This window comes from Panthera pardus, unplaced genomic scaffold, assembly GCF_024362965.1.
Source record: "Panthera pardus isolate Hobbes unplaced genomic scaffold, ASM2436296v1 HiC_scaffold_26, whole genome shotgun sequence".
Taxonomy (NCBI): domain Eukaryota; kingdom Metazoa; phylum Chordata; class Mammalia; order Carnivora; family Felidae; genus Panthera; species Panthera pardus.
The window spans coordinates 20,354,028-20,373,248 of record NW_026526832.1 but is presented as its reverse complement, the minus strand read 5'-3'; the positions used below and the strand labels follow the sequence as shown (position 1 = coordinate 20,373,248).

The following is a 19,221-nucleotide window of genomic DNA, read 5'->3' as shown; positions in this document are numbered from 1 at the left end:
TGAGAAGAGTTGGGTTTTATTGTTCTCGTGTACTGGGTAGGGTGCAAAACTGCCCTCCCCGCCACTGGCCCGGGGGCGGGGGCAGGATGGTTCCGGAGACTCTGCCATTTTGAGCGTCAAGGCTTATGGGTTCACGAGCACGGTGGGTTCCACCTTCTAACATGAAGTGCAAACTAATTCACAGCCACATTTCACCAGGAGGGAGAGACAGTCCTGCTGAAGGCACTTGAATCCCAGCACACCCCAATGCCAGAATTTGTTTTCCTTCTGGTTACCCTGATAAATCTAGATGCCACTCTCCTGGAGAGCCAGCACTGCCAGGAGCTGTGTTAGCCGGGGAGCAGGGTGTGAGGGCCCGTCACTGGTAGAACTTCTTGTTGGGGCTGTTAGCGTGGTCGATGAGCAGCTGGCACGGGGTGAACGGTTTTCCGTAGGCAGCCTCGTACTTCCTGAGCCTGTCCACTATCTTCTGGGCACCATACAGATCCACATAGCGGAAGGGCCCTAAATGGAGAAACAGGACTTCGTTGAAGGCGACAGCAAAACGAGCTCTGGGGTAAAACAAGCTACTTTCCCAACTTGCGAGACCAACCTCCAAGGCACGGGGGAAAGCCAAGCCCGAAGACGGCTCCGATGTCTCCCTCTGCGGGCGTGGCCAGGATCCCTTCCTGCAGGCACATGATGGCCTCATTCACAAATCTTGTCACCAGGCGGTACTGGAGGTCTTCGTCAGAGCAGCTGCCGAGAGAGAGAGACACTGAGGTAGAGGAAGTGTCACGGGAGGGACGCGGGAACTGCGCGTGCGGGAAAGAGGGTTGCTGCCGCCAGAGCCCAGAGGGTCAGCCAGGACGGAACTTCCAATGCTGGAGAGGAGGAGCCACTGGGAAGCCGCCCTCACCCTTGGAATAGAGTCTTAGGGCTGCTTGTCCTAATCGGCCTGAAACTGGCGCTTAGACCAGGGGAGGGGAGGGGAGGGGAGGGTGGACAGAATCTCTTGACCTCATCAGCTGCCAATTACAAATGATAAAAATGGCCTGGGGCTTGAAGGGACCCAGGACAATCGTCTTTCGAGTTCCCTCCAGACCTTCAGAGGGAAGGCCGGAACAGGGGTCTTTCCAAGGCTTGGCTGCAGTCCCCACCCCGATGCTTGGCAGAAAGCGAGGAGGCATGTGGAAGGGCAGGAGTATTCGGTCAGGCAAGGTGAGTATAACGAAGATGGAAGAGGACTGAGAAACTTTGGAGAGAAACACGTTTCCACGCTATTAGCTACTCAAGTTAACTCACACGTCAGACTTAGGAGGCACCTTCAGACTTGCCAAAATACCATCCATCTCAGAATTCAAACTCTTATTCTTCACGCCCTCCTGGTAGATGTAAAAGCCCTTCCCAGACTTGCGACCTAAAAGAAGCCGGAAAAGGGAGGATTACCATCTCTCAGAGCGCCAGCCTGAGGATTCTCTCCTCCGCCAGTCTGTGCGAAGCTCTAACATCTCGACCGTACCCCTGACCTGGCTGGCTGGCTAACCCTGGAAATTCGGTGTTTGCCAGCAGCGTTGGCAGAGAAGGAAAAATGACGTTGTGTTTCCCGGAGCCTGGAACTCTGTGTATGTGGCTGGGAAAGGCCACCTGGATCAGCTTTAAAGTCCAGACGTGCAACGCCAGGCCCTAGCATGCCGTGCTCCCGGTGCCGATTTTGCCGCTGCTTTGACGAGAGAGCGAGCGAGCCACCTCTGCCGGGCCTCCCTCATATCCTCTGTGTTAGAAGCATCACCTTCTCTGCACGGGTGGCCAGACAGCATGGGGACGCCTGGGTGCAGAACTTGCTCCTGCAGGATGACAGGCGTATTCCAGGCCTTGGGCCCCGATGAGAGTGCCTGTCAGTCTTGCCTACCTTGGGCGGTGGCGGAGCCTCAGGCCAGAGTCCTGCCTTTGTCTGTGGTCTACGGGCCCAGCCTAAGGGGTTGTCGTGAAGTCATTTAAAAAACTCCCTGGACACTGGGCTCTGTGTTTAGGAAGAACTCTCCCACACGGGCCTTCTGGGACTGTGTCTCAGGAAACTGGAATTACGTGTCTCTGAGGCTACTCACCCAGGAAGCCCCTGGACACCATCTGCTTCAGCAGTTCTACGCTTCCGCCTTCAAACCGCTCCCCAAAGGCTTTGCCTAGATCTTCTGCCACGTGTTTTGCCACGTCCACGCCAACTTCATCGACCAGTGTGGCAGCACCCACGGGAAAGCCAAAGCTTGTGGTAAGGGAATCCAGCTTCTTAGGGTCAACTCCTTCCTGAACGGGAGGTAAGCAGGGACCTCAAGGAAAGGCATCCTGGGCCCTCCCACGAAGGCTCCCCAGGCTGGCCCTCCGAGACCGGGCTGCCGCGACACCCGCTTCTCTCCCGGGCGCCGCCTGGCCAGGCCCAGGACCGGGGCTGTTCCACCCAGGGAGGCAAAGGAGCTTTGGGAGTCAGCAAGGGGAAAGTCTGAGCCTTCCCGAACCCACAGCACTTTAAGGAATGAACAAATTCATTTAGAGATGAACACACTGTTCATTTCCTTCTCGTTTGCAATTCTGAATCTCGGTAGTAATGAGATACTGCGGCGCACAGGGCGAAGTCTCCCATAACTAAGAGAAGAGGCCTCGCCACGGAGCAGTGCTGCGGAGCCCCCCGAGCCAGCGTCTGACGAGTGCCCGGCGAGGAGGTGCCACCGGAGGGGTGTGTGCAGCAGAAGCCGGCCCAGCACCCATCAGGCCAACGGGCCTGCGTGTTCTGGATGGTCCCTGCCTCAAAGGGGATGCAGAAACCGTGAAGAGCATGTCGGGAGGCCCTGGGCCTAGTGGAGCAGGGAGGCGGTTAAGGGAGCGGAGCTAAAATTCTGCCCGCTGTAGGGCAGCAAAGCCCATGATTTCCAACCACCGTGTGGAAGGACCAGGCAAAAAGATCCCCAGGCATCTCGGGGATGCACCAGGACTTAGTGTATTAGGAGGAAGCCCGTTCCTCATCCCGACAGAACCAATTTGGAGGACTGGTGTAAGGGGTGGAAGATGCCTCCAACATTCCAAGAGCGGTACCAACCTGGAGGATTCGGAGGACTTCAGACATCATGGGTGCGAGACACCGGGTGGTATAGAAGCCAGGTCCGTCCTGCCAAGGGAGAGAACGTGAGCTCGGCGGCTCCTCTGCTTCAGGTGCCACCCAAGTGTGAAAGCAGGCTCCCTTCCCCAGGTGTCGCTTCAAAATTCAAGGCGGTTTATACTTTCAAACAGAATCGTTAAAATTACATTGCAGGGGAAGCCACAGCCAGAGCAGCACGGCTTCAACCAAATGTCACAGCACAGGGTTTCACAGTCACCTGAAAGGTCTGGAATGGCTGGGAGAATCTGCCGTGTCCCAGACACTCCCCTCTCAGACCGTGACTCAGCAGTACCGTCCACAGCACTGTCCATGCGGCAGACAACCAAGGGGAAATCCTACCCAAAGGTGACATATTTGCCCCAGAATAGGTGTAAACAAGCCTGGAGGTATAAGGAGTCTTGACGGAACTTTCCCCAAATCTGCCACCTGTTTCACAGCTCTTTACCTTAACCACAACGATGACCTTCCCCTGCTTGAGCCCGACTGCCACGACGGAAGCAGTTGTGTCCTTAGAAGTTTTCTCGGTTGTGATGATCTCCAGCAGTTGCATCTTGTCCACCGGAGAGAAGTAGTGCATGCCGACCACCTGGCAAGGGGAAGGCAAAGCCAACATCTAAGAACACCGAGGAGAGAACCCGCCAGCACGCACGCTTTGCTAGGAGAGCAAGGGAGAGAAAGGCAGTTGGATACAGGAATGCTGCTCGGCACCGCCGAGCGGTGTGGTGTGGCACTGTGGTTCTCTGAGAAAAAGTTCAGTGTGTTCACAGGGCTCACTGGAATCCTCTTCCATCTGCTTCTAGGGCTTTTCACTGAGGGCAACAGATCCTACTGACAATTAGCACCAAATCACAGCGAATGGCCAGATTAGATTTATCAGGGAAGAATGAATGAAGGTTCCACTCATATTAATGATACTGAGTTTAGGTGAGAGGGCCCACTTCTTCTGGTGGGGAGGCAGAGGGAGGCAGAAGAGTCAGTATGCCAGACCGTCAGAGCTAGATCTCGAGTTTACAGATGGGCCTCACCACCAGGATACCGGGTTTAAATAACAGTTATCAACATTCAAATGCACCTGAAGACTCATTAAACCAATAATTCTCAAAGTGAAGTACTGGACCAGTAGCATTAACATCGCCTGGGAAATGTTCGAACTGCAAATTCTCAGGCCCGCCCCAGACTCACATCTACTGAATGAGAGACTGGGGGCAGGGTCCAGAGCTGTGCTTAAGAAGTCTTCCAGGTGATTCTGATTCACGCTGAAGTTGAGAACCTCCTTCTTAAGCTAACAATTGGTCCTCCCAAACTGAATGCTGTGGGAGAGAACAATTTCACCATAGAACTTAGTTTTGCTCCCCCTACCCTCACCTTAATTGTAAGATATAACTAATAATATCTAATAATATAACTAATATAACAACAGCAATACTGATTGCTGGCTATGCACTGTTCTTTAATACATTTGCCATTATTCTTTACATTTAACCCATCGCTCTGTGAACTAGCCAGTCTTATCTAGATGAGGAAAAAAGACATCAGGAGGTTAAAAGTGGTAGCTGAGGGTCAGTTAGTGAATGGCAGTGGGATTCTATCACAGTTGGCCTGTTTCCAAAGCCTGCCTACCCTCCATTATGTAATACACACATCATTTACATGTTCCATAAACTTACCAATCCAAAAGTTACTTTTCACCCCTCAACTGTTCTTTAACTGATGTCTAAAGCATTTAAAAAGGCAGGTCCTTATTCAGACTCAGTACTTCTGAGCAAAAGGAATTAGCCTATATTTCATATAATTTATACACGAAATGTACAGACTTTAAAGTGTTCATATTGATGGGTTTTAACAACTGCATATACACTCGTGTAATTACTACCCTAAGCAAAATGTATTTACATCACTCAAGAAAGTTGTGCCAAAGGTGACCAACTTGTCCTGGACTGCCGGGACTTTCTTGGTTGGAGCACTGGAGGTCCTATGTCCCAGGAAAGCCAACAGATGGCTGGTGACCCTACCTATGCCCCTTTGACCTTAATTTTATATAGCAAAGGAGAAGCAGGTGGCAGAAGCTATCCAAGATACCTGGAGGCCAGGACTGCAAAGCATGATGCTTGTTCCACTCCACTGGGAAGATGAGAAGTTAGCATCGAAGATTCTCCTTTATGGACTTTATTCATTTATTTTTTTAAAATGTTTACTTATTTATTTTTGAGAGAGACAGAGAGCACAAGCAGGGGATTGGCAAAGAGAGAGGTGAAGAGAGAATCCCAAGCAGGCTCTGTGCTGACAGAGGGCTTGAACTCACGAACTGTGAGATCATGACCTGAGCCAAAATCGGGAGTCAGATATTCAACCAACTGAGCCACCAGGGCGCCCCTCCTTTATGGACTTTCAATGTTGCAGAGGTGCTCAGAGTGATAGGACATGGCCAGACTGTCCATCTACCTTTATACTGTTTTTGTGTCTCCCCTCGGTGTCACACTATCAGCTGCCACTTCTCCCTATGACCTTCTCCTGCCATCCCTGAACCTGCCTCTATCAGGTCCTACATCACTTCCGATCTGCTGTGTGCTAGGAAATGAGATTACCTTGCATTAGCAAACTATTAGAATAGGAATAAACAGACTTTTGTGTTTTCAGTACAAGGACTTTGTGTTAACGAATCCAGCTGCTTAAAGGTCCTTTATATTTCCTGCCTACTTTTGGCTGACTCTGGCTAGCTGAGGCTAATTGCTACCCTCCAGAGAGGTGAGGTGTTTTATTTCTCCTTGGGTGATTTCACTTTCCTAGTGTTACTCCGGTAGACAGAAGCCCAAAGATGAATCTCTAAGCATCATTCCAAATGCACACTGAAAGTGCTTCTACCCTTTCGTGTCCTGGTGGGAGGTCTGAGTGAACCCACAGGTGGACACATCTCAACACACCTCCTGATTTTCCATTCCTGGATATGAAGTTGGAACCAAACAGGTCTCAGTCACCGGTGTCTGCTCTGTAGCTTATGTGAGATTTTGGAGTATCCCCTCTTATTTTGGGGTCTATTTTTATTTTTAAAAGTTTTTTTTTTTAAAATTTTTAAAGATATTATTTAAGTGATCTCTACACCCAATATGGGGCTCAAATTCACAACCCCGAGATCATGAGTCACACATCACAAGCTCTACAGACTGAGCCAACCAGATGTCCCTTGGGCCTATCTTTAAATACCTTATTATAGGGTACCTGGGTGGCTCAGTCAGTTAAACATTTGGCTCAGGTCGTGATCTCACAGTTCGAGGCTGCTTGGGATTCTGTCTCCCTCTCTCTCTCAAAAATAAATAGACATTACTTATTTAAAAAAAGATTTTTTTAATGTTTATTCATTTTTGAGAGACACAGAGAATCAGACCGCGAATGGGGGAAGGGCAGAGGGAGAGGGAGACATAGAATCCGAAGCAGAATCCAGGCTCTGAGCTGTCAGCACAGAGCCTGATGTGGGGCTCGAACTCACCAACTGTGAGATCATGACCTGAGCCAATGTCAGACACCCAACCGACTGAGCCATCCAGGCACCGCCAAAATAAATAGATGTTAAAAAAAACCCCTATTATAATAAAGGTAGGTTTCATTATTCTTTTATGTTTATTTTTGAATGAGAGTAAGCGGGGTAGGGGCAGAGAGAGAGAGGGAGACAGAGAATCCCAGGTAGGCTTCGTGCTGTCAGCACAGAGCCCAATGTGGGACTCAAAGCCACAAACCATGAGATTGTGACCTGAGCTGAGATCAAGAGTTGGATGCTTCACTGACTCAGCCACCCAAGCGCCCCAAAGAAGGTAGGTTTTATAGTCCGAACCTAAAAAATCAGAGCCGTTAGGGATGCAAATCACCTGTGAGAGTACACTTTCACTGTGTTTCTCTTACGCCAGCATCTCACAGTGGCCATGGGATGAGCTGCTCTGTGCCCAGTTTCTGGGGAGAGCCCACCACCCCTCTACTTCACAGTCCACACCAGTCCCTTCTCATGCTCTAAGTCTTCCTCAGGAAGCCTGTGGTGGGAAAACATTTCAGGGTTTTCCCTCTGTTCAGAATTTACCTTCTCAGGTCTTTTGCTGACAGAGGCAATTTGACGGATGGGGAGAGCAGACGTGTTACTGGCAAAGACACAGTGATCCGGAACCACCTGCAAAGGAAAAGCATTTGAGAACGTGTCACGTAGGCCTGAGAGATGACTGCAGTCCAAACAAAGCTAAAGGTGACACCTGGGTCCAGCCCCGCTCTCCCCCAGAACCACTCAGACAGTGGATACTATTTGCCCAGGGCTTCCGAGATGGGGAGTGTGTCGGCCTTGTTCTCTTTCCCATTCAGCTGCCTTCTAGCTCTGGCCCGGCATCCTAACCTGGAGACTACACCCCGGCAGTTAGGTAAATGAGACAGCTCAGATAAACACTGACAAGATGGCTTTGAATCAAATCTCATTCGTTTCAAGATCTGGCATGGGTGCCAATTCCTCTTCTTGTCTGGATCTGCACTCAAGTCTGAAAGCTCATGATACCCCCACCCTTCACTTTGATAAGAACAAGCCATACCGTGCGTGCCTAGCTCATTTTATGGTGTTATTAGAAAATGTTGCACCACAGTAATTAATCTATGGCACGTGAATACTATTAACTATTAGCTTTATCAACCTGGAGAATAGTCTTTAATATAGACTATGTCATCATTCTGTCCATGATCGCAAGTTATTCATGTTTTTATTCAGCTGCTTATATAAAAACATGGACAGCGCATCTGTCAAATTTGTGCAAACTGGGACAGGCAAAATTTTAACATCAGAGATGGGAATCAGGTTCAAGACACATTCAACACACTGAAAGGTGAGTCTAAAATATTGTAACCCGGCAAAATACTGCATTAAGATTTTTTTAAAAAGAAAAAAGGGAAAACTCTAGAGAGGCCCCTGGTGGACGAAGCCTGGCTTAGCGGTCAGCTTGTGGTGAGGCCCCCATGATCTCAGTTAATCAGCAGTGAGTTGACAGCAGAGCGTAAGTGCAAGGAGCTAACGGACTCTCCGGGGGCATGTCTTGGCGGTGAGGCGTTCCATGCTGGTGGTGAAACTCTCTATGAAGAGCAAACCAGTGTCTCCAAAGGCGGTTGGCAACAACTCCCCCCCTCCTCGTTCCGGCGTCTCTCCTCCCATCCAGAGGTGGAGACCGCTTCCTCCCTCGAGTCTCGTGACTTGCTTTTACCAACGGAAAGCAGCAGTGAGGCGCTGAGCTCCAGGCCAGGCCCTGAGAAGCCCCCACCGTCCAGGCCAGGCCCTGAGAAGCCCCCACCGCTTCTGCTTTTGTTCGCTCGGCAGCCAGAGGCACCGCTGTACAGGCTCGTTCACAGTCTGCACTTCTCTTGATCTGATCCCTCCTCCCTCTCTTCTCCTTGGCCGCTAGTTTCCCAGCCGCTAAAACTAACAAACCTTTCTCCATGCCGGCACTCCCAAACCCAGACACTCCGGAAGCAAATACCATCACCCAGTCACCCGGCAGACGCTCTTCTCTCCATGTTGCCTGTGTCTGCTTTTGCCGGTCCTGAGGGTCTACCTGCCACTGCCTCGGCAGGTGCCCCCGGAGCCGTGGGAACACCACCTACACACGTGAGCTGACGTGCCACCCGGCACAGACGGAACATAAATCTACCCGGCTCTTCGAACTTTTCCCCTCAGCTAATCGACATCACACTTTGTCAAAAGGGAAGATTTTGCAACGTATGGACTTCAAAGTGGAAGCTGTCCCCAAAAGAGCTGCTTGTCTTTAGTTTCCAAACCCCCCTTAGGTTCAGTCTATCACACAGCAGCGACCGTCCTCACACAGAAGGGCGTCGTGAGGGTACAGCCACTACTCAAGACACCCAGAGTACTGCCAAGTCTGTGCCATTTCATTTGCACAATTTATTAGCCCACATTCTATTGATATAACTATAGGCTGGTCAAGACCCCGGTTCTATCTTGTGTCTGGATTATTGTCATTTCTTCTCTGGGCCTTTTCTTATACCACCCACTATAACACTTGTTTTATTTATGGGAGGTAGAACATTTGGGGTCAAAACCAAAGCAACATTTCCACAAAGTGAGCATCTGAAACCTGCCAGGGGAAAAAAATTTCTCCCCTACTTCCTTTGTGGACTAGACCTGAAGAAGTATAGTTACGGCTTGTAGCCAACCAAAAATGTCAAGAAAGCTGGCTATACTCCATGAGGTTATCTGTAGGTCTGGGTGACTGAACTCCCACGGAATGCTAATGAACCCTGTGCTTAGGTTAATAAACTACTTGATTTTCTTCCCTCAGGACTCAGATTTGACTTTTGTAACTACGTAGTGTGCACGAATTGACATAAAAACTGATGTTTGGAAATGAACAGCCCTATAAAGGGAACCATGAGTTTCTGTTTAAAAAACAAAACAAAAAACAACCCGTGTCCTCCACTCACTGGGATTCAAGTACAACAGGCCTCTCACTTACCGCTTCTACTTCCTTTAACACTCTGTGTTTAACATTAAGATCCTCAAAAACAGCTTCAATCACCATGTCGGCCTTTTCAAAACCCTGGTAATCGAGCTGTCCAGTCAAGTTGCTGAAAATGGAGTCCCTTTCAAATGACGTTAGAGCTTTCTTCTTCACTTTATCATTCAATCTAGAAAAAACACAGTCCTAGTCAGAGTGGAAGAATAGGAAACTTAACACCTACTGAGCGTCCAGGGGCCAGACGGCACACTATGTATTTTCAACCAATACTGTGAGGCGGTTCTTTTACTCCCATTTTGAGAAAGAAGAGTTCCTCAAACAGGCTCAAAGGGATTCGTGGGCAAATGGTTAGGTACTAGGGGGCCAAAGACAGGATGGCCCCCAAATCCACATTCTTTCTCCTAGAAGATGCCACTAAATGCAGAACTTACATAAACTCTATTACTCCTGAAACAGTTAAATTTGTCCAGAAGAGTAAACGCAAACACTAGAGTGGCAAAACAAAGGAGCAGCTCTAGTAACTCTCTAACAGAGGGAACACCCCACACGTGTCCTAGACCACATGGACTTCTACCTGATCATGCATCATTTTGTTATTCTATAATTAGAACCTTCTGGAAAAGAGACCGAGCATGACTTCTTATATTCTTTCTTGTTTATTTATTTATAAGTTTATTTATTTTGAGAGAAGAAGAGAGTGCATAAGCAGGGGAGAAGGGCAGAGAGAGAGAGAGGGAGAGAGAATCCAAAGCAGGCTCTGTGCTGTCAGCATGGAGACTGAGGCGGGGCTCAAACTCACAGTGAGATCACGATCTGAGCTGAAATCGAGACTCAGATGCTTAACTGACTAAGCCACTCAGGCACCCCTATTTCTTTTATCCTTAAATCCACTTCCCAGTTAGCATGTGGTAGCACCTTGTATTGATTACATAAAATATTAACTCAAGGTTTCTTATTTCCCATAGGGAGTTAAAAAGGATTTCTGCGATTTAGACATTTAACGGATTACTTTTCACTGCCAAGAAAAACAGGCTCTCTTAGGTTTTAATCTGACCACACTTTCAGAATAACTGACCTAGAGTTTTCCTCTGAATGAAGGACGGAGCTGAATCACATTCACTAATTTCCTTAACCAAAAGAAAAATTCAAGCCACAGGGTAAGTTCAAACAAGTATTCAATCAAATTTCTTGGCTTCTGACAACTGTGTCAGCAGTCAGCAAACAAAATGCTCATCAGAGTTCAAAACATCATTAGTTGCTCTAATTCTAATGCCTAATCTTGAAACTGTCTTCAAGAGAGGCTAGGAAACACGTGTATGCCCAGTCAGCAGTATGGTGAGGGGCACTTGCCAGAGGCTGACGTTTCTGAAGCACAGAGGGAAACCTGGGGCACCTAACTCCAAGAGAGACAGAGTGGCATCTGTTCTCGAGCAGCAATTTCTCATTTCAGTGACCGTAGGAGATGGTGTTTGGGGATGCTTACATGCTAGTCTCAGGGCAACACTGTTATCTAGCTAGCACATGCCAATTTTGGTGGGGGGGGGCCTCAGAATCGTTTACTCCAACTCCTTGCTATCTTACAATAATCTGCCAAAACGATTAAACCTGCCATGCCTTGGGTAGCACAGTAGTAGCAGCAGAAGAGTCTCTGCAGAAAAGAGGTCAAACATGATTAAGCTACATAACGCATTGAAGAAAAAAGCTCATTCAACTACAAGTCACGTGTAGGGCAGTCCAAGTGCAGCAAGCTTATTCATTACACTGGAGCGGAGAACTGAGCTGAAACCAGTTCCTAGTTTGGCCAAGCTGCTGCTCTGCTTTTCCCCCTCTGCAAAACAGGGAGTGGGGACCAGGGGAGGAGGAGGAGTATGTGGGCAGGAGGGAGAATAATATTCACCTTTTATTAATTCAAAGGTAAGATGGAGACACATTCTGTAAAGACTCAGACATTGTGGAACCAAATCTGTTACCTGCTTCTCCACAGTTACGCAGCCAAGAAATATAAGGTACACGAGTTTTGATCCCAGCCCCAACCTTCAATTTGCAGTTATGACACATTTCCTCACATCCTCTTCTTCCACAGAGTCATGCTGTTTCAATGTTCCATGACAATACAGCAGTGAAATGGAAACTATCAAAATTCACAAACACGAGGATTTCTAGTCTTGATACCAAAGCGTAAAATAAATGGCATTTAAAAATATCTGATAGTTTTCTCTTCTGCATTCAGACATTACAGATTCCAGTGATGTTCATGGTTTATAATACGTACAACAATATGAAGGGAAAGGAATCACGGTTTCTAAAAATCAAAGGAAACAGCTTAACTACTGAGCATCCAGTACTCACCACGTTCAGGAAAAAGGAACCTGTAATGGCAAAAAACAAACAGTATTCTGCTGACAGAGGCAGAGAGCTGGCTCACCCTTTGAACACTTGTTGCTGTCCTCGGTCCAGCCCGGCTAGTGTAGCATCTTTAAGGATGGTCTTTATGCCCTTATCCACAGACACCTGGGCGATGCCGGCCCCCATCAGCCCTGCACCAAGAATGGCTAGGTGCCTAGAAGGAAAGCATAAATGACTTTTGGTGAACTTATCGCTTCAGTAAAAGTGGGAGACTGTCCAAGTTATAATCCAGTACACCAACTAAAGTGGGCACAACGATAAGGTATTTTAAACAATTTTTATCTATAAAAATATGCCTTTAATAAGTGACTGATTTTTGGAGTTAAATGCAAAAATCCATTAGGTCTACAAGAGTTGGCCTACACGAGAAGACAGAACTATACTGATCTTCAATCATACCTTAAGATCACTGAGAACAAAACAACCTGGTTTATTCTGAAGTCAACATGAGTATTTCTGTTTTCCAAACAAAAGCCAATTTGCAGTGATATGTCCAAAGACATACCACTTCTTCCACTTAACTTGTTAGTGATTTTACCATTTTCCAGTAAGTTTTCATTTCTCCTGAAATTTGTGCCAATTTTACTCCTTACATGGATTAGATCAAATTCTCCTGGATGGCTTCTTTGCTTCTAGACCTAACCCCGCTATCCCCCAATACCTCCATATATCCACATTATTTTTGTCCTCTCAATTACATTCTAAGCATTTCATGGGCCAGAGATCATACCTGATTACTCTTTTTAAATTTTTAAAAATGTTTTATTTATTTTTGAGACAGAGAGAGACAGAGTGTGAGCAGGGGAGGGGGAGAGAGAGAGCGAAACACAGAATCCAAAGCAGGCTCCAGGCTCTGAGCTGTCAGCACAGAGCCCGACGCGGGGCTCCAACTCACAAACTGTGAGATCATGACCTGAACCGAAGACGGACGCTTAACTGACTGAGCCACCCAGGAGCCCCTCTTTTTAGTTTTCCATAGTTCCGGAGCAATGTGCCATACTCCCAGAGCAAATAAAAAATTTTTTCCAGAACGATTTCCTTCAAAAAAGAAGCCTAAATTTACAGCACTATGTAGACATAAATTAGAGTTGTAATACAGGTTAAAGTTTCATTCCTAACAATTCTGATTATAATGTTCAGAAATCATATTTATGACCCAAAAAAGGAAACCTAATTTCAAGTCCTGGAAGCAACTTTCAAATGTAACTTTGTAGTAACACACTTACATGGTTAATGTTAAGAAACTGGAGAACAATGAGAAAACAGGATAGAGACATACATATAAAGAACAGACTGAGGGGCGCCTGGGTGGCTCACCTGGTTAAACATCTGACCCTTGATTTCAGCTCAGGTCATGATCTCACATTTCATGATCGAGCCCTGCACGGGGCTCTGTGCTGACAGCGCAGAGCCTGCTTGGGATTTTCCTTCTCTCTCTGCCCCTCCCCACTCATGCTCAGTCTGTCTGTCTGTCTGTCTCTCTCTCTCTCTCAAAAAAAACACAAGAAACAAAAAACAGGGACTGAAAAGATTGATACATTTATTGTGTGGAAACTAAAAATTTCTGTTAGACAAATGACCACACAAAATTAAGATAAACATAGGATAGGAGGAAATCTGCAACATATAGCGGCAAAGAATTACAACTTGGGAAATAAAGAACATGCATATTATCAATTAAAAAAAGACAACCCAGGGGTACCTGGCTGCCTTACTCAGTGGAGTGTGTGACTTTTGATCTCACGGTCATGAGTTTGAGCCCCAAGTTGGCCATGGAGATTACTTAAAAAACAACAAAAAAAGGACGGGGTGCCCGAGTGTCTCAGTTAAGCATGACTCTTGATTTTGGCTCAGGTCATGATCTCATGGTTTGTGGGTTTGAGCCCTGCATTGGGCTCCACATTGACAGCATGGAGCCTGCTTGGGATTCTCTCTCTCCAGCCCCCTCTCAAAATAAATATACTTAAAAAAAACAAAAAACAAAACAAAATGGACAACCCAGTAAAATGGGCAAGGGCTTATATAAAGCAATTCACTAAAGAAAAAAACTCAAACTGCCAATAAAGATGCTCAGCTTCCCTGGGAAATGCAAATTAAAATGGGATATTCTTCCCCTACCAGATTAGCAAAAAGTGTAAAAGCATCAGTGAAGATGTACAAAAACTGCTTTTTTCACTGCATGGCTGATGGAAATATGCTTTGCCCTACTTTGGAGGGCAAATTTCTTACAGCAAAAAATCACATACTCTATGACCCAATGATTCTACATCTCATTCTGTACTCTAGTGAAATGCACTTATGTACACAATGACAGGCTGTGATGAACAGTTGTGCAATGTTTGTAATAATGAAAAATTGGAAACAGCCATCAATCTAGCAGTAAAAGATTAAGAGGAAGGAGTTAATTGATATGTACCAATATACATAGTCTCCAAGTCATACCACTGAATAAAAAGAGCAAGTTACAGGCTTTATACCGAAGGGTCCCTTTTATATTACAACATTCAAACCATAAACACAAAACAGTATCAGTTAATATTTAATCTCATTTAAAACATTTATTTATTTTTGAGACAGAGAGAGACAGAGCATGAACGGGGGAGGGGCAGAGAGAGAGGGAGACACAGAATCAGAAGCAGGCTCCAGGCTCTGAGCCATCAGCCCAGAGCCCGACGCGGGGCTCGAACTCATGGACCGCGAGATCGTGACCTGAGCTGAAGTCGGCCGCTTAACTGACTGAGCCACCCAGGCGCCCCTAAAACAGTTTTCTTAAAGAGAATAAGAATGCATTCTCTGCATAAAGAAATTAATTTATAAAAAGAGAACACAGATAAGGAACTCAAGTCATTATCCAAGGTGAGGGGGAAGAGCCCAGAGAGACAGAAGTGGAGGAAGCAGAGGTGTTACAACTGGGAAAGCAGGAAAAGGGATCCCCTTTCTTCAGTTCTTCGCGGTTCTTTATTCAATTCTGTTCAACCTATTCTGCCCTGAGTACCCTATAATGAATTCCCAATTAAATCCTCATTTCTAAGATGATGTTACCTTTTTCCTCAATTGATTTCCCAAGTTAGATCAACTCTTATATCATCCTATTTTTCTGCCCATTTAGTTCTAAGTTTTTGAATGTCTTAAAAAATTTTTTGTTTTAATGTTTGTTTTTGAGACAGAGAGAGAGACAGAGCATGAGCAGGGGAAGGGGCAGAGAGAGAGGGAGACACAGAATCTGAAGCAGGTTCCAGGCTCTGAGCTGTCAGCACAGAGTTTGATGCGGGACTCGAACTTACGAACTGTGAGATCGTGACCTGAGCCGAAGTCAGACGCTTAACCTACTAAGCTATCCAGGCGTCCCTAAGTTTTTGCATTTCTGAGCCAAGGTGATTTTTTCTTATCTGCAAATACTTATTTAAGGATATTTAATTCAAGTTTGGAAGTGTTGTGTTACAGTTTTCTTCTGTATTATGGTTGCTTTTTGTATTTTGATTCTCATTTTTTTATTTCTTCTTATAGGAGATTCATGTGGATGTTGCCTGTCTTTTTTGTGTATTTGGTATAACAACACCTTTCCAGATGGTATATGCTATCTACATATGACAGTAAAAAGCATATGCAGACAGGGGTCTGCATATATGAATCATACTCATATATGAGTTTGGAGTGGCTCATTAGGTTTCTTTTTTTTTTATTAAAACTTTTTTTTTTAAGATTTATTCATTTTTGAGAGACAGAGAGAGACAGAGTGTCTGAGACAGAGGGCGGAGCAGAGAGAGGAGACACAGAATCTGAAGCAGGCTCCAGGCTCTGAACTGGCAGCACAGAGCCCGACATGGGGTTTGAACTCACTGACCACAAGACCATGACCTGAGCCGAAGTCAGACGCTTAACCGACTGAACCACCTAGGTACCCGTTTATTTTTTATTTTTTTAATGTTTATTTTTGAGAGAGACAGAACATGAGCAGGGGAGGGGCAGAGAGAGAGAGAGAGAGAGACACAGAATCTGAAGCAGGTTCCAGGCTCTGAGCTGTCAGCCCAGAGCCTGACACGGGGCTCGAACTCACAAACCACGAGATCATGACCTGAGCCAAAGTTGGACACTTACTGACTGAGTCACCCAGGCGCCCCAGACTAGAGGCCTGTTTCATGCACTGTAGGGTGTTTAGTAGCATCCCTGACCTCTGGCTCATTAGATGCCAGCAGCAGCTGTGACAACCAAAAATGTTTCCAGACATCTTCAAATGATGCTGTGGGGGGAGGGGGGGGGGCAACAATGCCCAGGATGGAAACCACTGAGCTAGAAGGTGAGTTTAGGAGCATTATTAAATTTTGTTTTTTAAATGTTTATTTATTTTTGAAAGAGAGAGAGAGACAGAGAGACAGAGACAGAGAGACAGAGAGCAAGCAGGGAAGGGGCAGAGAGAGAGAGGGAGACACAGAATCTGAAACAGGCTCTGGGCTCTGACCCGTCAGCACAGAACCCAATGCCGGGCTCAAACCCACAAACTGTGAGATCGTGACCTGCGCCGAAGTCGGATACTTAACCAACTGAGCCACCCAGGCACCCCGGAGCATTATTAAATTTAAAATGCTGAAGAGCTATTGGGCAGTATAGCATTGAAAGGCTTGCTTAAAAGAATAGACATGAAACAGGCAAGTAGAATCTTTAATGTTTAGGCTGTAAGCTAGAGGAAGGAAAAGCCTTTAATAATCTGAACGAGGCTTTATTTTTTTTAATGAGAAAGTATGAGTTCCCAGAGATGGTATCTCAAGTCACAGGGAGAGACAAGACCATTAAACAGTGCAGAGTGTGTTTGGTTTGGGAACAGGGGATGTAAACCAGACTTCCAGGGGACATCAATAGTGAGACAAGAAAGCCTCTATAGGAGCCCTTTTGTGGGGGGGTGGAGGGGGGGGGGGGGCGCCTGGAGAAAACTCAGCCCAGGCAGCACTTTGAAAGTCAAAAAGTTCTTAGTAGGAAAAGGGATCTAATGTGCTCAGGACAGAGGAGGCGTAGGGAAGACCGAAGGTATAAATCTAGCTCTGTAGAGAAACCCACAAAGGCGCCCTAGGTGGCATTTAACTTACTTCACGTCCTTCTGCGGAGTTCCAAATTTATTCTTCTTACACAGGACCTGACCATGATAAAGTCCCATCAAGGCCTTTGATTCTTTGGTCATTGCAAGCTCTCCAAATTTCTGAAAAGTAAAGGAGAACAAGAAAAGGTGGAACTTCACAGTCTCAGTGACGGGGGTTCCTTCGGTCAGGTTTGTCTGCAGAGCAGAGGTAACACAGGTGGTGCTCTGGGTGCTCTGGGGTGCGGTGGGGCCTTCTCACCTGCAGCACTTTCCGACAACTGTTTTGAAAACGCTATGGATACATCGGAGCTCTCAGACTATGTACACCTGAGGTGGCAGTAACCAACCTTTTTCATGGAACTGGAGTGTCAGGGCCCAAACAGACCCGCACAGTCATCTCAACCAACCTTCTCATTTTAAAGGCTGGAAAGAGGAGGCCCGGACAAATTAAGCTTAAGACCACACCACCTAGAGTGACAGAAATCGAACTCACACCCAGGCGGTAGGACTCCCAACTCTGGTCCACCCCACGTGACACCTGCCACTTTGAAAAGTGCCCTAATACTTATGGAGGGCAAATCTCAGCATGAGACTTAGAGTCTAGGTTTGACAGAACCGGGTTTGAATCCTGACCCTGCCATTTCCCAGTTGTGAAGCTTTCTTTATCCTTAAACGGGAAAAACAACACTTATTTTACGGTATTGCTGGAATTAAATGAGAATGCTAGTAAAGTGACTAGGGTCTCAATGTCAGCTATCATCATCATCAATATTACTAGAATTAACTGGTATGGTTACAGATAGCATTTCAAAGGAGGAATCCCCATAATAAAGTTGTTCTCATGTCCTAATATAACATGAAACAATAGAACATAAAACAATGTTCTACTAATTTTTTTTTAATTACAAAAAATTTTTTTTAACGTTTATTCATTTTTTGATAGAGACAGAGCGTGAGTGGGGGAAGGGCAGAGAGAGAGGGAGACACAGAATCTGAAGCACGCTCCGGGCTCTGAACTGATAGCACAGAGCCCAATGCGGGGCTTGAACTCACGGACGGTGAGATCATGACCTGAGCTGAAATCGGATGCCTAACCGACTGAGCCACCCAGGCGCCCCTAATAATGTGGAGTCTATTCAATAAACCAGTGATATTCAAAGTGCAGGTAGAGATCCATCAGTTGTCGTAAATTTAGTGGGCTGTGGTAAGTAGGACACATAGGACATACGGCATACAACGTACGTGGTGAGGCCAACAATTGATCTGTGAAACCTATGCTTCAATTTTTCTGTATATATGCATACATGTACCTGGATCAGAGACAAAAGTCTAAATCAGAGTGGACTGTAATAAGCGACCCAGTACCATACATGTTTTCTCTTGAACTAGTCCCAAGCTCTTCAGATACCTTTTGTCTTATTATCAGAGAGCAATCCATTCTTCAAGGACTGCTTAAAACTTAAAAAACAACCCACACCACTTAAATCTGCAATGTCACCAACTTGTTGGAAAAGTGGGAAGAGGTAAGGCTGGTTCATATGCCCCTCTGTCTTCTTTTAGTGGGTATGTGACAGTTCCTTCCATTTTCTAATTCACCAAGAGAGGCTGGCCTTCAAAGTCTTACCTCAAGGCCCTAACAAGTAAGAAACACAATTTTCTATCAATGTATTCATTTTATCACAACAAAACCAGCTCAACTCAGAACAAAAATATCTAAGTGATTCATTTTGAAAGGATTAGAACTCTGGCCCTGCTCTCCCTAGTTAAACCCTCATTACTGAAAGGAAGTTCGAACAGCTGGGACCACCAAGGTGTTCTTTAATATCTACTCACTCATTGAAATTAATCAATCCTAAGCAGTGATAATCACTGGAAGAAAAAAATTTGGGGTAGGCTTTGGGCACTTTTTCTTTTTTCAGCTTTATACAGAGTTTTAGATCTTGGCTTTCCTGTATCTAGTAATAAAAAGTTGAAAGGAAATAACTTTACCTGAGATTCAGAGACATAGCCAGCATCATTCCCTTGCTCAATTCCAGTCTTTACTGCCTAAAAAATACATAAAGCACCTGTTCATTGTTGCGATGGGCAGGCAAGATGTCCAATAATGCTGAATAAAATTGCTAGTT

At 46.0% G+C, this 19,221-nt stretch overlaps 1 protein-coding gene across 1 annotated transcript in view; it reads right to left on the bottom strand.

Moving 5' to 3' along the window:
• HADHA (hydroxyacyl-CoA dehydrogenase trifunctional multienzyme complex subunit alpha) overlaps nt 1–19,221 on the bottom strand; it is a 49,048-nt gene continuing 29,827 nt past the window's right edge. The window contains exons 10-20 of the mRNA XM_019449966.2: nt 19,085–19,141; nt 17,106–17,215; nt 12,044–12,178; nt 9,616–9,787; nt 7,197–7,283; nt 3,576–3,716; nt 3,071–3,139; nt 2,088–2,283; nt 1,285–1,399; nt 593–738; nt 1–504 (exon numbers count right to left, since the gene is read on the bottom strand). Of these exons, the coding sequence (XP_019305511.2) occupies nt 359–504; nt 593–738; nt 1,285–1,399; nt 2,088–2,283; nt 3,071–3,139; nt 3,576–3,716; nt 7,197–7,283; nt 9,616–9,787; nt 12,044–12,178; nt 17,106–17,215; nt 19,085–19,141 (1,374 nt within the window). The 3' untranslated portion in view covers nt 1–358. The remainder of the gene's footprint in view (nt 505–592; nt 739–1,284; nt 1,400–2,087; nt 2,284–3,070; nt 3,140–3,575; nt 3,717–7,196; nt 7,284–9,615; nt 9,788–12,043; nt 12,179–17,105; nt 17,216–19,084; nt 19,142–19,221) is intronic.